This window comes from Myxine glutinosa, chromosome 4, assembly GCF_964187855.1.
Source record: "Myxine glutinosa chromosome 4, kmMyxGlut1.1, whole genome shotgun sequence".
NCBI lineage: Eukaryota > Metazoa > Chordata > Myxini > Myxiniformes > Myxinidae > Myxine > Myxine glutinosa.
Genome location: NC_136264.1, coordinates 67,799,230 through 67,816,776, shown reverse-complemented (window position 1 = coordinate 67,816,776; position 17,547 = coordinate 67,799,230). Strand labels below are relative to the sequence as shown.

The 17,547-nt window shown below is 46.8% G+C and overlaps 2 protein-coding genes across 8 annotated transcripts in view; both read right to left on the bottom strand.

Annotated features, from left to right (window-relative positions):
• Nucleotides 1-1,702, bottom strand: part of LOC137424715 (dachshund homolog 1) — an 81,489-nt gene extending 79,787 nt beyond the window's left edge. For 3 of the 4 annotated variants that reach the window (XR_013623068.1, XM_068112456.2, XM_068112455.2), the window contains exon 1: nucleotides 867-1,686. Coding sequence is in view for 3 of the 4 variants with exons in the window: in XM_068112456.2 (XP_067968557.2) it covers nucleotides 867-1,393 (527 nt within the window). In the remaining variant the exon portion in view is untranslated. Of the gene's footprint in view, nucleotides 1-866 lie in introns of all 4 variants that reach the window. The other variant, XM_068112457.2, reaches the window with a different exon arrangement.
• Nucleotides 1,703-1,867: 165 nt separating this feature from the next.
• LOC137424709 (uncharacterized) overlaps nucleotides 1,868-17,547 on the bottom strand; it is a 142,010-nt gene continuing 126,330 nt past the window's right edge. For 3 of the 4 annotated variants that reach the window (XR_013623067.1, XM_078775844.1, XM_078775845.1), the window contains exons 20-24: nucleotides 9,997-10,089; nucleotides 7,563-7,885; nucleotides 7,317-7,425; nucleotides 3,918-4,026; nucleotides 1,868-3,465 (exon numbers count right to left, since the gene is read on the bottom strand). Coding sequence is in view for 3 of the 4 variants with exons in the window: in XM_078775844.1 (XP_078631970.1) it covers nucleotides 3,443-3,465; nucleotides 3,918-4,026; nucleotides 7,317-7,425; nucleotides 7,563-7,885; nucleotides 9,997-10,089 (657 nt within the window). In the remaining variant the exon portion in view is untranslated. Of the gene's footprint in view, nucleotides 3,466-3,917; nucleotides 4,027-7,316; nucleotides 7,426-7,562; nucleotides 7,886-9,996; nucleotides 10,120-17,547 lie in introns of all 4 variants that reach the window. The other variant, XM_078775843.1, reaches the window with a different exon arrangement.

The window sequence follows — 17,547 nt, the reverse complement described above, 5'->3', positions numbered from 1 at the left end:
TGCCAAACCATGTGACCTATGATACCATAAATGTAATATTTCAATAAAATTGGTCATAGATCATGTGCATGCAATTTCAGATTTTTAGGATAAGGAAATCGATTGAAACATTTTTGGCTGGTATACCACTTCACCTATGATGTCATCATTATCATGCTTTTGTTCCCCATTGGGAGTACTTGACAATGTACCAAGTTTCAAATTTTTCCATTCAGCAGTTTCCGAGAAATAATTTTTTAATTATTTGCTTTTAATACAAGATGGCTGCCATACCACGTGACCTATGACATCACAATTATCCTAAAAACATTCTGCATGGGTGTCACTCCTACCCTGAAAGTTTCGTCTCAATCGGACACATGGTTGCTGAGAAAAACGAGGTTTATCCCGAACGGACGGACGACCCGGACATAATTCCTCGGGCGACTTTGTCGGCTGAGGCATAAAAAGTGGTTCATGGAATATAAGGACAGCACTTTGAAGCAGTGGAGAAATGTAATATGGTCAAATGGGTCCTCCATCTTATTTCCCAAAAATGGTAGCGTGTACGTTTTGAGACACCCAAGGATGCCAATAAACTTTTCCTGAAGGTGGTTGCTCTGACAATGCAACCAAAGCACTTTCTGGCCAAGATGGAGATGACGACAAGATAACAATGTTTAATTTGGTCTTAAGGAGGGTCTTTTTGGGGCCTATGGAGAGGAGACAATGAGGAATTTGCAAAGTGGAAGTATTTCAGGGAAAAAAAACGAGATAATGTGAAATTGGCCTTGAAGAAACACGAGATGGTGTGCGTAGCTTTGGAGCCCAAGACCCGATATGTGACCACCGAAGAACGAATGCACCATGGACCTCTGAAGTCTTACCCGGCACTTGTGCAGTCCCTGTACAGCTCTTCGAAATCCCGGCGGGAGAGCAGCTTGCAGCGGTTTACCCCGGGCTGGATCGCGCCAAGGCGTCTCAGGACGCGCACCTGCTCCACGTTGCAAACGACAGGTGAGATGCGCAGACGCTTGAGTTTGGTGTACACCGTGTGCAAACCACCCACAAGGTTCTTCAGGAAAAGTTCGAAAACTTGAGGTAAACAGAGCATCTCCTGCCCATGGACCACGAAGGCGGCCACCCTGGCTCCGCGCATGCACACCAAGAGGCACTCGTTGTTCGACGGGGTGTTCTCCACGGGAGACGGTGACGTGTAGCCGCATCGATGCTCCAGAAGGTGTAGTGGACCGAGCTCAGGTCGGGCAAGACCCAAAGGACTCCTGCATGGCGAGGAAGGAGCTCCTGAACAGCGTGAATCTCGCCCGGTCAGGGCGGACGCGTCCCTCGACGGCACTGAGATCACCGGGCTCACACCGATGGCAGAGAGTGCAGCTCGATCGGTCATGCTCATGCTGCGGCGAGATGGATCGGGCGACTTCAATCCAGGATCGTCCCAACACCGGACGATCCAAGCAAGGCGGCCAAGGTTGGGTGCGGCTCTCCCTCGGGACCAAAATAAACTTGGAGACCGTTGGGAGGGTGGACGGAGAGAGAGGGAGTGGTGGGGGACCGTATCCTCGTGCTCGTCTAGGGATTCTTGCGCAGAACGTAAAAAAAGCAGGAAAAGACTCCGAGCGCCCTGGAGAAGCAGAACGAGCGGCGAAGAGGGAAACGATCGTGGCTTTGTTTATTCGCTCGTGTCACGAAACCTCAGGAAGTCAAATTGGCCAATTATTGTGGAACGCCGGAGACTTCCTCCCGAATTGCAACAACTCCAGGCCAAAGGACGAACGGTGCTGGGAGCGGTATTAACCTCATGTTATATACGAGTGATCGGTGCTGCACGAGATGAGGAATCAAAGGGAGTTCTTACAGAACACCGATATCGTTTCAAATATCAAATGTGGTTTATTTTATGGGATGCAAAACATGGAAAGATGTTCATTCTCCAGTGGATCTTTGTGCACTGCAGGAAAACACATTCTAAATATAATTTCCTCCTGTTTTCAAAAAGTTAAGTCGAGTATGTGTGCATGTAAACATACATACATACATACATATATAGGGTGTCCCTTAAATAGGGACCCACATTTATTTATTAAAAACGAGTATACACAACTTACAAGTTGAATATGGAACAGTTAGAGTAAAATGCTGAAGTTTTGTTTTGTACTCAAAATGTCAACCTTCTTTCAATTAAGGTTCGTCTGTTTTGTGAACGAGCTGTTTTTCATGAATTATTTGATTCAACAATGTTCCATAACAATTGGATAGGCCGTGGTGGACCCATTGCTTGGCCCTATTAAGATCCCTGGACCTGTGTGTCCCAGTGATTTGTATTGGTGGGTTTCATCAAGGGAAGAGTTTATACTCCACGTCCACTGTCCTTGGATGACCTACCTACGAGATCGCCTCACCAATGATGTTCAGCGTATATCCCATGGCATTATTCAACATCTCCAGAGGTCCAAGGGTGTATATTGAAAGAAGGTGGACGGACAAGTTGAGCACTGAAGAAAACCTCAAAAATTACTCCAACTGTTCCATAATTCAACTGGAAACTTGCGCATTCACTAAATAAGAAAGGAGTGCACCCTGTGTATGGCAGGTAGCTTTTTTTTGTCTCTCGACCCCTCATCTCATCTCCGCTCACCTACTCTCAAAATAAATCATCATTATACAAACTGCATTTACATCATTACACACTCACCTTCAAGCGGTCTAGTCTGGGTTTCAGTTGCAACATGGCTATAAATTGTCACCCTGCTGTTGAGAATGCCGGGCGATGCATCAAAGTGTGCGCCGCATGTCAGAAGGACGTTAAGCCAGAGGACTCATCTGCCAGCTCGCACTTGTGGGTGTTGATGAATGCTAAAGATGGCACGGAGTCCTTCGCAAAAGGTAGGCAAGTTATTGCCAGGACTTTGAAGGTATTACAAATGCCTGCCACAGTCTAACATCAGTCTTGGTGAGGCAATTTCAGAAAGACCTGGGCCACAACCAAACCCACCCACCGGCTAATCCCACAATATGGTGGGGATAAATGAAGCAGAAGGAAGAAGACAGTGAATAAGAAGGTACATATGTGAGATAACACGGTATGCAATATGCATGTGCATATATATATATATACACACACACTGTACATGTGTGATCTCAAAGGTCAAACCAAACCATAAAGTATGATGCTGCAGTTAAATTGTCATATATGGGCTGCAATGCCTCGATTATTGAACATATTTGTTGACAAAAACCACAAATCGTTCATATAGCTACATAGCTCCACCACTGCCGAGCATGCCAATTGGCGCAGAGTGATGGTCATAAGTCCAGGGATGGGGGTAACATTTCTGGGAGTGAATAAAGCACCAGAAGAATCAGCACCACCCAAGACTGTGCTGCCGATGAACGCCTGCAAGGAGCACCACACGTGCAGTACTACACTCCGGATTCCTCATCATCATACTGTGCTGGTTCGAGCAACTGTACACACACAAAAAAGGGTACTCTGAGTGACCACACAACCTTTAAAAAGGGCAATGTTGAGCCTTTATTTAAACAGCTGTCACAAATAAGAGTTACAGTTAAACAAATGACGAAAGAGTCTCCACAAGGACATGAGAAACCCTGCCACCACTCGTCCCATTGAGAAACAGCGAGTCTGAAGCGTAGTGCATGTCCAACAAAATACGCAACATGATCCTAACCTTGTTGGCTTCACAAACATCTCATTACGCTTCGTTCTTGTGAACATGATTAGTTTGTTGACCTTTTAGGGCAAAGTTAGACACGGCAAAAACTGTTCCACCTTTTCAGGCCTACGATTCACAATCCAGACGACGTGGCCCGAAGCTGAACTCGGAGAACAGCACGACAGATTGGCAATAATACCACCAGCGACGAAGACCCAGCATGCTGTGCAATTCCGGTCATACCCTCAATGTTGCTGTCCACATCACAGTTTTTGCATCGCAGACTGCCGTCTTGTAATCGCACATCCGTCCCTTCATTGCTCGGTGCCAGTGGCTGCCCGCAAACGTCACACTGTGAAGGTACGCGTCGTTACCATGAGCATAATTTCTGTGATAACATTTTGCTTCAAACCATACACCATGTGCATTGTGAGTCGCTGGAATAAACAGTTACTGTATCCTTCTGGACCATCACTCTCCTTACCGACAAACATGTGATCATGACAAATTGGAGAACTTCTTGGTTTACATTTTTCTTTTCGAGAATTTGTCACCTTTTCCCCCATCAACAGGAATATTCCAATTAATATGTTACACTTATGTCACCACAATACCAGCTCAAACGTATAATAGAAGAACCACCTTTAGAGGCCATTTCCCCTGCAGAGCAGGGGTTGGCCTTTTTTCAGGCACTGTGGTCCCCTTTTTGAAGCGATGTTTTACGGCCGGATGCCCTTCCTGCCGCCAACCCTGTTAGTCGCCTCTTGCGACACACAGGGAAATACCAGTGAACTGGTACTAAATTTACTGACCTCGGAAGGATGACAGGCTGAGTCAACCCCCCCTGGCGTTAATTCAGCGATCAACCGGGATTCGAACCCAGGATCCTAGGATGCCAAGCCGGCACCCTAACCGCTAAGCCAACACCAGGCCAGCTCAAACGTATAATACCATATATAATCTTACTATAATAAATAGAGGTTGTGTGGCTGTCGCTATGTCTCCTTTATTCACTCGTCGATTGGTCGTGGCACTTACCAATTGGGTGTGACTGTTTTTCCCAACATTGTTCTTCATGTCTATTGTTATCCCGTCTATCCACATCAGCAAACAATGGTCCATCTAAATTCTAGGACCTAGGTGGTCACAAGGTGAGGAAAGCATTTGTCTTTACGACACGCTTTCCTCACCTCGCGACTCATCGTATTCTTCTCGATTCTCTCATCTTCGACAGCGGTGTTTACAATTTTGGTGATTACTATGTTGATCACGGTGCTATCCTGTTTTGTAGGCAAGCAATGGTCCATCTTGGTGGTGCTACATCTAAAGTGCATTTCCAACTAGAATGGCACTCAGTAGAGCGCATACCTCCACGAGGCTGAACAGTTTGTTTTGTATCCCAATGATGGGCCGGACCTGATTCGGACCTGAAACAAAATCTAATCGGTTTGTTCTTGTCACCGAACCAACTCATCCACCTAGTTTAGTCATAAATCATCCATAACTTTTTAAAATATGATATACATCGCTTTTCGCCCGATCCCTCAATGGTGAAGAATCACTTAAAAATTAAATAATTCTCGTATCCGAATCCATATTCAGATATTCACCAAAATCGAATCGATTCGTCCTTGTAACACACACAAGCTGTCCACCAAGTTTCATCCAAATCCGTCCACAACGTTTTGAGATATCTTGCTATTTATCGTTTTTGTCCCTATCTCCCAATGGTGAAGAATCACATAATAATTAAATAATTATCGTATCCGAATACATATTCAGATCTTCACCAAAATCTAATCATTTCGTCCGTGTCACATACATTACCTCTCTGCCAAATGTCGTCTGAATCCTTCCACAACTTTTTGAGATATCTTGTTCAAACTCAGACAAACAAACAAACAAGAAGACGTCATGCGGAGCATGATACTTGCAAAATACACCCCCCCACCCCCCACCCCCCCCCCCCAAGAAAAAAAATTCCATTGATACAACAAATTGTCCATTTCATCAAGATTAAAATTGACAATCTTGATCAAAGCTCGGGTCAATAGGAGGAAAAGTGACGATTTTTCAGATGAAAATGATGATTTTGGAAGGTTGACCTTGAGTTGACCTTTGACCTTTTGACCTCAAAAATAGTTGGTTTCCCTATTTAATGACTCAATGTGCAAATGCTGTTCAATTTTCAAGTCAATCGGATGAAAATTGACGGTTTTTCAGATAAAAAGTGATGATTTTGGAAGTTTGACCTTGAGTTGACCTTTTGACCTAAAATAGTACGTTTCCCAATTTAGTGATTCGATATGCAAATGCTGTTCAATTCTCAAGTCAATCGGTTGAGAACTGATGGCTTTTTAGATGAAAAGTGATGATTTGTAAAATTTGACCTTGAGTTCACCTTTGACCTTTTGACCTCAAAAATAGTATGTTTCCCAATTTAGTGACTTGATATGCAAATGCTGTTCAATTTTCAAGTCAATCGGATTTAAAATGGCGATTTTAGAAATTTGACCTACAGATGACCTTTGACCTCAAAATCAATAGGCTTCTCAATTGGGACGACTTATACAACGTGGTGAAGTTTCGTGACGATCGGTTTAGAATTGTGACCTGCAGGCCGGTGACAAACAGACAAACAGACAAACAGACAGACAGACAGACAGACAGAAACAGACCCGACCAATATACTTGAAAAATCTTAGATTTGCAAGTAACAAACAGACAGACAGGGGTGAAAACATAACCTCCATCCACCTTTGGTGGTGGAGGTAATAATGTGCCACGCAGCACATTGCCTACCATAAGTGAGCCGAGAAGGGTACTCCCACATGGAGGCAGGAGTGCCCACTCGTAATAATAATGGAGGCCCATACTCGCAGAACAACTTTGGGGTATTTACGAATCGAGAAACGTTTCTTGGCCAGAACCAATCCTGGACAGATCACTAATCTATAACAGGATACTCCAAAAGTGGCAGAAATGTGTAATTTGTTCAGGCTGCCGGTGATAACGCACCTCTTTACAAAGGACACTGTGGGATCTAACTTCCATCAACGACCAATGCTGGCAGACAGGTCTTCTGGCTCAAAGTCCTGATGAACGATGCACTCCCTGCATACAAAATACCAGGATGACATTTTATAAATGGGTTGCTATTTGCCTAAACCTAGAGGTATGCAAACTCCCCTCTAACCTGGGTTCAAATCTCAGCTCAGCTATAAACTGTCACCCTGGTGTTTTGCAGGCAGGGCGAGTCACGTGGCGAGGCATAATCAAATCCCTCAGATGGACGTTAAGCTGGAGGACCCTTGACCGTCAGCACTGGGGGTGTTGGTGGACGATAAAGATCCCACCATGTCCTTTGCAAAGATTGTGCCAGTCATCGCCGGTACGTCAAACAAATTACAAATTCCAACACTCTGTCTAATATCCTGCATCAGAGTGTCAACCCTTCCAGGATTGTAACCCTGATAAAGAAACTGCTTTGGCAGAACCGATATGTTCCACACTGAGCATAGTACCTCCATATTATACTGGATATAACTTAATAAATCCTTCCTCCAAATAATCCTGTGACTCACATTTCATTATGTATGACACATAGAGGGTATACACAATGGTAATACGAGAATAACTCACCTTAAAACAATTCACATGGAAACATAGGTCCAAGGCCTTGATGACCATAGCAGGACCTTTCCCAACGGGTTGAGCACAAGTAGCACAAGGGTGATGCCCAATCAGCATTCTGGAAACCGCAGCAGGTGGAGGCATCAGATCAGAGGTGTGAAGCAGGTGTCACAATGAATGGGTGAGAACAACGATCATTGCCATGGGCAGTTAATGAAAGGCAATGAAAAGCCACACGGATAACACCATACTCACTTGCCAGTTTGTATTGCTGGATCGTGGTGCAAGGCACTGCTTCTATCAGCAAGTCCGCTTTCAGGCCTACCCTTCACCATACTTCCCTCCTTCTCTAAATCACAATCCTCTGTTTGCACCGATGGCTCTCCGTTTGTTCTTCCTGTTCCTTCCACGAGATCGAAATCGATTTTCAGGTCGTTACACTGCTCTTCCGGTTTCTCTTCCAAAATTCTCAAGTGGGAGTTTCCTTCAGATGAAGAGGCTGGACTTGATGGCATCGCTGTACCTTCTCCAACTCTCCTTACGTTTGGCATTGCTGTTTTTACCAGGATTTCCATCTCCTGCAATAACAAATAAGTGGACCTGTCTTGCATGCCACTTAATTCATTCAATGGCTGTTTATACTCTATGTGAGAACCACAAAACACACAATCTCTTCTGTGCAACTTACATTTCCAATCTACTTCCCACCATATTCATATTATTGTCTTAATGAGCAAAGGTACCCGTCCCCAGTGCTCGGAAAAGTTTTAATTAACCTATCAATTTCAATTATTTCATGGACTTTTAAAAGGTTAATTGTGTTGGTCTTACTCTTGGCACTCTTGGTTTCATTCTGAGCCACACCTCTGAGCTACTTGTACTGCCCACCGCAAAATGGTGGTGCAACATTGGGTGGCAGAGGCTGGATTTGTCCAAAAAGAGGGCAAAATATCCTTGCGAAATAAAATTTGGCATCAGCATTATTCATGCTTGTTGTCATTTCAAAAGTGAATGCTATACTCGAGGGCAGGAGTGGGGCAGGATAGGTGGGAAGGGCAGGGAGGTGCATGAGAAGGTTTCAAGTGGTAGAACAAGTTCCATCACCCTTGGGGTTCAGGGTGGGGAGTGGATCTGTGTGCCATGCGCCATCGCAAAGTATTGCATGATAATATCCAGGAAAGAGAGAGAAGCATGGGCTTTGAAAGGGAAAATTGTGAAAGGAAAGAGACTAGGAGTTTCAACCCCTCCGGGTGGAAGGAGTTTGGATCGTCTCGTGAGAGGGTTGCGTTTTCTGTTGGCGCAAAAAAAAGTGAAGGTAGTTGGTGAATCGCATCCAAGGAGAAAAATGACAGTTGGAATCACGCCATAGAAGGACAGTTGGGGATCGCCTCAGAGTGAGGGAGGATGAGAGAGTTGGTTCGGCTCCAGATCGTGTGAGAGACAGTTTCATCGGCTCCTGAAGGGAAAGGTTTTCGATCGCCTCCCATTTGGCTAGTGTTCCTGTTCGTCATTTCTGCTCACCTGTTCAGCGTCTTCCCTCCCTGGATGGTCGTGCCTGCTTCATTGACAAACACCACCCGGTCTCTCATCTCCATCCCCCTCTGTGCTCGAATCTGGTGTGGAGGTACCTTCGATCTTAATCCTCTTGTATATAATTATTTATCTAATGTGAATACGTGTTTCCCCATTTTCCCCCTTATTCCGCCGTCATATTACTCTGCCGGGTTTAATCCTCCCCTGTTATGTAGTCGGGAAATAGCTAAGGATCCCGTGTGTTTCTTTGGTTCCCGCATGCATGAGCTGCCTCCATTTGGTTTGAACGCAGTAAAATATTGTTTCGGTTAATCGTGAGATTACCACCTCCCGCCGCAGTGCTGTTGATATTAATTGACCCGTTGATGCGACAATACAATGAAGGTCTTCGGTCTATGCAAATAACATATGCACATGGCTATTACATGACGGAAAGAAGACTAAATGCTTACATAAACAGCACTGATTTAATTCATCAATGTGTGTGCCATCCCTCGGATGGGCGTTAAAATGGGCGTCGCGCCTGCCGGCATTATTTGGTGGATGTTAAAGATCCGACAGTGTCCTTTGCGAAGAGTAGACGAGCTAGTGCCAGCACCATGAATGAATGAATATGAATGAATGATCGTTTTAAGGCCATTTTCCCCGCTAGAGCGGGGGTTAGCCTTGCGGGCCCCATGACAATCATGGTTCCCTGTTTGAGGCAATGTTTTTATGGCCGGATGCCCTTCCTGACGCCAACCCTTGGTCACGCTCTTGCGATGCGCAGGGATACGGTGTACCTATTCTAAATCGGGGTACACACCGTGATCATTCATCCCAGCAAGCTGGTACTCAATTTGCCGACCTTGGAAGGATGACAGGCTGAGTCAACCCCCCTGGCGTTAATTCAGCGATCGACCGGGATTCGAACCCAGGATCCCAAGCCAGCACCCTAACCGCTAAGCCAACACCAGGCTTGAATAAATGAATTTGGATATGTAAATATCCAAATAATAAATAATAAATAATAAATAAATAAATGAACACGAACGTCAGGCCTGGCCACGCAGTTCATAAAAGACTTGGGCCAAGCTTCCCCCGGCCAACCGCGCAAGAAAGTGAGAACGACTGTAGTTGTTAAAGAAGAAGAAAAAGAAGATCACTAAAACAATACCTCCTCTCGATGCTTTTGTTCCTGAATTTCAACACCAAGTTGTACCTGCTCCCAATGTTTCTGTAAACGCTCTTGCTGTCTTTGGTACTGCTTCTGCAGCACAGAAACGTGAAATGAGCCAATCTAGGCAACACACATCAACCAAGCACAGCGCTAGAAACAAAATCCATTTGCAACAGATCCTCGACTCTGGATATCTTTTTTAACTGTTGCGTTTCTTTATACCAGTCAATTTTCAACAAAATTGCCCGTGTAAGTTTTGGTGGCATCTACTTATTAGCACTTCTTTGGGGAAGGAAGTTTAGGGCTAAATTGTGCAAAATAAAATGCAGAAAAGGATGCAAGTTCCCATCAGGGATACAGCCATGAACCGTAACTTAAAAAGGCGGCGTGTAGATTTTAAATACATTTTCATAAAAAAATGTAGGTAGTGGAAATGGTAAAGTGTATACAGTGTATCATGACGGATTTTGGAAACCCCCAGGGTGTCACATACCAAATCAAATAAAACAATAGAGTAGTTGTATCGCAGTATTTTGTTTAGATAAACCTGGGAGTCCAATTTTTAGTCTGGGGGGAAATATGCGTTGTGCTTGTAGTGGGGATTGCTTCATTGTCCTCATTGTCCACAGAATAACCTGTATTCACCATTGGTGCAAACGCCAGACATGGAACCTCCCACAGCGATTGGGTACATGGGAGGCGAAACAGATGCAGTTCCCCCCACAGCGAGTGAGCGGCGATATCGATGAAGTGACGCCGATGAGTTCTGTACCAGCCAATAGGCGCAGGCGGATCAGAGAAACCAGCCAATGAGCGCCGCTGGACCGCAGAAGTGCGGAGGTGTTAGGCAACAGGCAGCATGCCTATGAAGTGCCATGCCAAGCAGGCAAGCGAAGTGCCATGCCTGGGAGCCTTCCGAAGGAGTTAGGAGTCAGAACGGAGAAAGGAGTATGCAGTTGAGGATGGTGCTGGAGCTTGGAGAAGAATGGTCCAATGGAAAGGCAGGGAGATCGCAGAGGAATGGGCTCCTGGACGTGGTCACCACACACTTATTGACACTCTCCCGAGCTGTATCTCGCTTGCTCAAACTACAACTCCAGAGCATCGGCAGAGTTTGCCAACGGTCCTTTTCAGGAACCCCATCATACATTTTCACTTCACTCGCACCTTCACATAAACCCATCTCGCTGACTCACTCTGAATACCAAAGAATCAACAGTCTCCAATGGTTCTTTTCAAGGACCGCATCGCATTTTCACACCTCACACACTGCACCTTTCCTCACACAAACAATCGCTCACCCAGTTTGGTACCACATGAGCCAGTTGTCTCACATTCGGGTAACGGTGGGATCGCAACCATGCCCCACCTCTAGCACTCATCTGTTTATCAACAATACTCTTCTTTTTTCACGGAATGAATGTGGCGCCTAAGCTATTAGTGGTAAATGATTGTCAAAAGGAGCTTCTGTGCACAGATAAGACTTTTTCATGTGTGACGTTATTTGACTTGTAAATACGTGCATTGCTGCATTATAATCCCTTCCAATCTGCCTGGTTGTCTGTTTTCATCGATTAGACATGGATTGCTGTATCAGAGAGCTCAGCCTAGCCAATTCCGTACAAGTAGTCAGAAGCCAATGCGTAACCTATGGTACAGCTTGGCCATGTCCTGGAATCGGTTGCGCATTGGGAAGCACAGTACTCTATCTGGGGGGTTTAATATATCGGGAAGGTAAAGTGGGATTGGGACACTGGACCCGACCTAAGTTAAGCATCTCAGATGGCGTCTGTAGTTGTTTAACAACCCGTCGGCCACGGAGTAATCTGTGGAGCCGATGGCTTCAGGATCGTCATCGGGAAAGTAGATTCGCGAACTCCCCTCGTAATCGACCCTGAGGCGAAACCCTGGTTGCAGGTGTATGGCATAATAACGTGGTGCGTTGAGTTGAGTGGTGTGTTGGGTTGACGAAATGGCCTAGAGTTACGCTCACTCATCTCTCAGCTGTCTAGCCGGGAATCGAATCCCGACCCAGTTATGAACTGGTCATCACTGATCATCTGGAGTTTCACAGGCAGCGTAATTCAATGTGTGCGCTGTCCCTCGGATGGATGTTAAATAGGCGTCTCTTGGATGAGAATCCCACGATTTTAGAAAACAAAATGCACGATCGCTCCCCTGGCTTTCTTGCATGTAATTTTGGTTTTAGCCCAGTGGTAATTAATACGCAGAGGGTGTGTGTGTGTGTGTGTGTGTGTGTGTGTGTGTGTGTGTGTGTGTGTGTGTGTGTGTGTGTCTGCATATAACTATGTACAGTATTTTGTTGACAAATTTCTTCCCTCACCGCTAATCCTCCACTCCACAAGCTAATCTAATTTATTGGGTTGTATTACATACCATAGTATTGAAATAATTCATCGGATATAATTCATTGCTTTGTGTGTTTGGTAATCCTCTGAGTTGTGTTGAGTTTTGTGCACCTGTCATTTTGACGGCCTTTTTACCTTGTGTATATAAATAAGAAAATAACTCAAATTGCATGTTGATAATGGAGATGGTAGTGTGTAGAAATAAATAATTCAAAGTTGTGTGTTGGTAGTGGGGATCATAAAGTGTATATAAATAAATGATGGTTCCCAAAGTATAAATAATATTGTACGATTCTCTCCGTAAAAAAATATTTCATGCCAAAATTGGGAAATTAAATCGTGTGTCCCATAATTTTATGGCTCAGATACGAAAAACAACTGCCATGCCTCATGCCCAGATGCCATTTCATAGATGTATCGAATATGACAGAAATGCGTCATTTTTGAGTAGAGAATCCAGAAGGACAAACGGATGGAATTTTTATGTGGTCGGAGATGCTGCGTGGTCGGAGATGCTGCGTGGTCGGAGATGCTGCGTGGTCGGAGATGCTGCGTGGTCGGAGATGCTGCGTGGTCGGAGATGCTGCGTGGTCGGAGATGCTGTGTAGTCGGCGATGTGTGCTTGGCAATGCTGCGTGGTCGGAGATGCTGCGTGGTCGGAGATGCTGTGTGGTCGGAGATGCTGCGTGGTCGGAGATGCTGTGTGGTCGGCGATGTGTGCTTGGCAATGCTGCGTGGTCAGAGATGCTGCGTGGTCGGAGATGCTGCGAGGTCGGAGATGCTGCGTGGTCGGAGATGCTGCGTGGTCGGAGATGCTGCGTGGTCGGAGATGCTGCGTGGTCAGAGATGCTGCGAGGTCGGAGATGCTGCGAGGTCGGAGATGCTGCGTGGTCGGAGATGCTGCGTGGTCGGCGATGTGTGCTTGGCAATGCAGTGTGGTCGGGGATGCTATTTGTTTGGAGATGCTGCATGCATGGTTGGCGATGTGTGCTTGGCAATGCTGTGTGGTCGGGGATGCTGCGTGGTCGGGGATGCTGCTTGTTTGGAGATGCTGCATGGTTGGGGATGCTGCAAGGTTGGCGATGCTTTGTGGTCGGAGATGCTGCGTGGTCAGCGATGTGTGCTTGGCAATGCTGTGTAGTCGGGGATGCTATTTGTTTGGAGATGCTGCATGGTTGGCGATGTGTGCTTGGCAATGCTGTGTGGTCGGGGATGCTGCTTGTTTGGAGATGCTGCATGGTCGGGGATGCTGCAAGGTTGGCGATGCTGTGTGGTCGGGGATGCTGCATGGTTGGCGATGCTGTATGGTCGGGGATGCTGCATGGTCGGGGATGCTGCTTGTTTTGAGATGCTGCATGGTCGCGGCTGCTGCATGGTCGCGGATGCTGCATGGTTGGCGATGTGTGCTTGGCGATGCTGTGTGGTCGGGGATGCTGCTTGTTTCGAGATGCTGCATGGTTGGCAATGTGTGCTTGGCGATACTATGTGGTCGGGGATGCTGTGTGGTCGGGGATGCTGCTTGTTTGGAGATGCTGCTTGTTTGGAGATGCTGCATGGTTGGCAATGTGTGCTTGGCGATGCTGTGTGGTCGGGGATGCTGTGTGGTCGGGGATGCTGCTTGTTTGGAGATGCTGCATGGTTGGCTATGTGTGCTTGGCGATGCTGTGTGGTCGGGGATGCTGCTTGTTTGGCGATGTTGTGTGGTTGGAGTTGTTGCATGATATTCCTAACTAGCAAAAGTACCCGGCATTGCTGGGCAATGCAGTCACTTTGTGCCAGGAATATGAAGAGAGGAAGGGAAAGAGAGGAGGGGAGGCAAGGGAAGGAGGGGAGGAGAGGGAAGGGGGGGCTGAGGGGAAGGAAAGGGAAGAGGGGGAGGGGAAGGTAAAAGGAGGGGAGAGGTAAAGGGATGGCTAGAGGGGGAGGGAAGAAGGGAGGTGAGGGGAGAGGAAGGGGAGGCGATGAGGACGGGAGAGGAGAAGGGTTGTGGAAAGGGAGAGGAAGGTGAGAGAGAGTGGAGGGGTGAAGGTGGTGTAGAGAGGAACGAGGGAGTGGGAGGGGAGGAGAGTGAGGTTTTTACCCATTTTGTAAAACTCTTCATGCAGCATCTAACTCAAGATGTCCAAATGTCATACATGTCTATGCCCGGGGGTTCGCCAATAGTCTAATAAATGAAATTCGTCCGGTGTGTCTGTTCGCGTTTTTGTCAATACTGCTGGGCCGACAACCACCAGTTGCGTGCTATTCCTAATAGAGGAGCATTCTGATAATTACACATGCATTTTTCAAGGGGAACAATCTTAACAAATGACAAATAATTATCCTCAAAAAATGAATCATCTGCACCAAAGCCAACAAATCCATATGATGATGATGCCAACGATGATGATAAAGAATAATAATCTTGAACTTCCACAATTATTCCCACCTCATGGGGTCGGCCTCGGAAAGTAGTCTTTCACAAAGCGGTCGCCCTAGCCTGACGTTCAGCAAGGTACGTTAGAGCAGGAATTAATGATTTGTTCAGGGTGATTACCCGCCTACTCTATGTGAATGACACAATGGTATCTTTAACGTCCATCAATGACCAATGCGGGTAGACGTGATGCCAACTTTAACATCTGTCCAAGGGACGGCACACACACTGATACCTCACCCTGTATGTGAAACATCAGGATGGTTGTTGTTGTTGTTCCATAGCCAAGGACAGTTCTCTCAAACAAGGCCGCGGCCTGGAGACAGTTGATCGATCTTGCAGGAGTGACCCAGAGATTCCATACATCTAGAATGGTGTACCCCCGCCTTCACGAAGTCAGGGCCAACACAGAATTAGAGGGAGAAGGAGAGAGAGAGGGAAAAGGAGAGAGAGAGGGAAAAGGAGAGAGAGGGAAAAGGAGAGAGAGGGAGAAGGAGAGAGAGGGAGAAGGAGAGAGAGGGAGAAGGAGAGAGAGGGAAAAAGGAGAGAGAGGGAGAAGGAGAGAGAGGGAGAAGGAGAGAGAGGGAGAAGGAGAGAGAGGGAGAAGGAGAGAGAGGGAAAAGGAGAGAGAGGGAAAAGGAGAGAGAGGGAGAAGGAGAGAGAGGGAAAAGGAGAGAGAGGGAAAAGGAGAGAGAGGGAAAAGGAGAGAGAGGGAGAATGAGAGAGAGGGAGAGAGAGAGAGGGAGAAGGAGAGAGAGGGAAAAGGAGAGAGAGGGAGAGAGAGATAGGGAAAAGGAGAGAGAGGGAAAAGGAGAGAGAGGGAGAATGAGAGAGAGGGAGAGAGAGAGAGGGAAAAGGAGAGAGAGGGAAAAGGAGAGAGAGGGAAAAGGAGAGAGAGGGAAAAGGAGAGAGAGGGAAAAGGAAAGAGAGGGAAAAGGAGAGAGAGGGAAAAGGAGAGAGAGGGAAAAGGAGAGAGAGGGAAAAGGAGAGAGAGGGAAAAGGAGAGAGAGGGAAAAGGAGAGAGAGGGAAAAGGAGAGAGAGGGAAAAGGAAAGAGAGGGAAAAGGAGAGAGAGGGAAAAGGAGAGCGAGGGAAAAGGAGAGAGAGGGAAAAGGAGAGAGAGGGAAAAGGAGAGGGAAAAGGAGAGAGAGGGAAAAGGAGAGAGACGGAAAAGGAGAGAGAGGGATAAGGAGAGAGACGGAAAAGGAGAGAGAGGGAAAAGGAGAGAGAGGGAAAAGGAGAGAGAGGGAAAAGGAGAGAGAGGGAAAAGGAAAGAGAGGGAAAAGGAGAGAGAGGGAAAAGGAGAGAGAGGGAAAAGGAGAGAGAGGGAAAAGGAGAGAGAGGGAAAAGGAGAGAGAGGGAAAAGGAGAGAGAGGGAAAAGGAGAGAGAGGGAAAAGGAGAGAGAGGGAAAAGGAGAGAGACGGAAAAGGAGAGAGAGGGAGAAGGAGAGAGACGGAAAAGGAGAGAGAGGGAAAAGGAGAGAGAGGGAAAAGGAGAGAGAGGGAAAAGGAGAGAGAGGGAAAAGGAAAGAGAGGGAAAAGGAGAGAGAGGGAAAAGGAGAGAGAGGGAAAAGGAGAGAGAGGGAAAAGGAGAGAGAGGGAAAAGGAGAGAGAGGGAAAAGGAGAGAGAGGGAAAAGGAGAGAGACGGAAAAGGAGAGAGAGGGAGAAGGAGAGAGACGGAAAAGGAGAGAGAGGGAAAAGGAGAGAGAGGGAAAAGGAGAGAGAGGGAAAAGGAGAGAGAGGGAAAAGGAAAGAGAGGGAAAAGGAGAGAGAGGGAAAAGGAGAGAGAGGGAAAAGGAGAGAGAGGGAAAAGGAGAGAGAGGGAAAAGGAGAGAGAGGGAAAAGGAGAGAGAGGGAAAAGGAGAGAGAGGGAAAAGGAGAGAGAGGGAAAAGGAGAGAGAGGGAAAAGGAGAGAGAGGGAAAAGGAGAGAGAGGGAAAAGGAGAGAGAGGGAAAAGGAGAGAGAGGGAAAAGGAGAGAGAGGGAAAAGGAGAGAGAGGGAAAAGGAGAGAGAGGGAAAAGGAGAGAGGGAAAAGGAGAGAGAGGGAAAAGGAGAGAGAGGGAAAAGGAGAGAGAGGGAAAAGGAGAGAGAGGGAAAAGGAGAGAGAGGGAAAAGGAGAGAGAGGGAAAAGGAGAGAGAGGGAAAAGGAGAGAGAGGGAAAAGGAGAGAGAGGGAAAAGGAGAGAGAGGGAAAAGGAGAGAGAGGGAAAAGGAGAGAGAGGGAAAAGGAGAGAGAGGGAAAAGGAGAGAGAGGGAAAAGGAGAGAGAGGGAAAAGGAGAGAGATGGAAAAGGAGAGAGAGGGAAAAGGAGAGAGAGGGAAAAGGAGAGAGAGGGAAAAGGAGAGAGAGGGAAAAGGAGAGAGAGGGAAAAGGAGAGAGAGGGAAAAGGAGAGAGAGGGAAAAGGAGAGAGAGGGAAAAGAAGAGAGAGGGAAAAGGAGAGAGAGGGAAAAGGCGAGAGAGGGAAAAGGAGAGAGAGGGAAAAGGAGAGAGAGGGAAAAGGAGAGAGAGGGAAAAGGAGAGAGAGGGAAAAGGAGAGAGAGGGAAAAGAGAGAGAGGGAAAAGGAGAGAGAGGGAAAAGGCAGAGAGAGGGAAAAGGAGAGAGAGGGAAAAGGAGAGAGAGGGAAAAGGAGAGAGAGGGAAAAGGAGAGAGAGGGAAAAGGAGAGAGAGGGAAAAGGAGAGAGAGGGAAAAGGAGAGAGAGGGAAAAGGAGAGAGAGGGAAAAGGAGAGAGAGGGAAAAGGAAAGAGAGGGAGAGGGAGAGGGA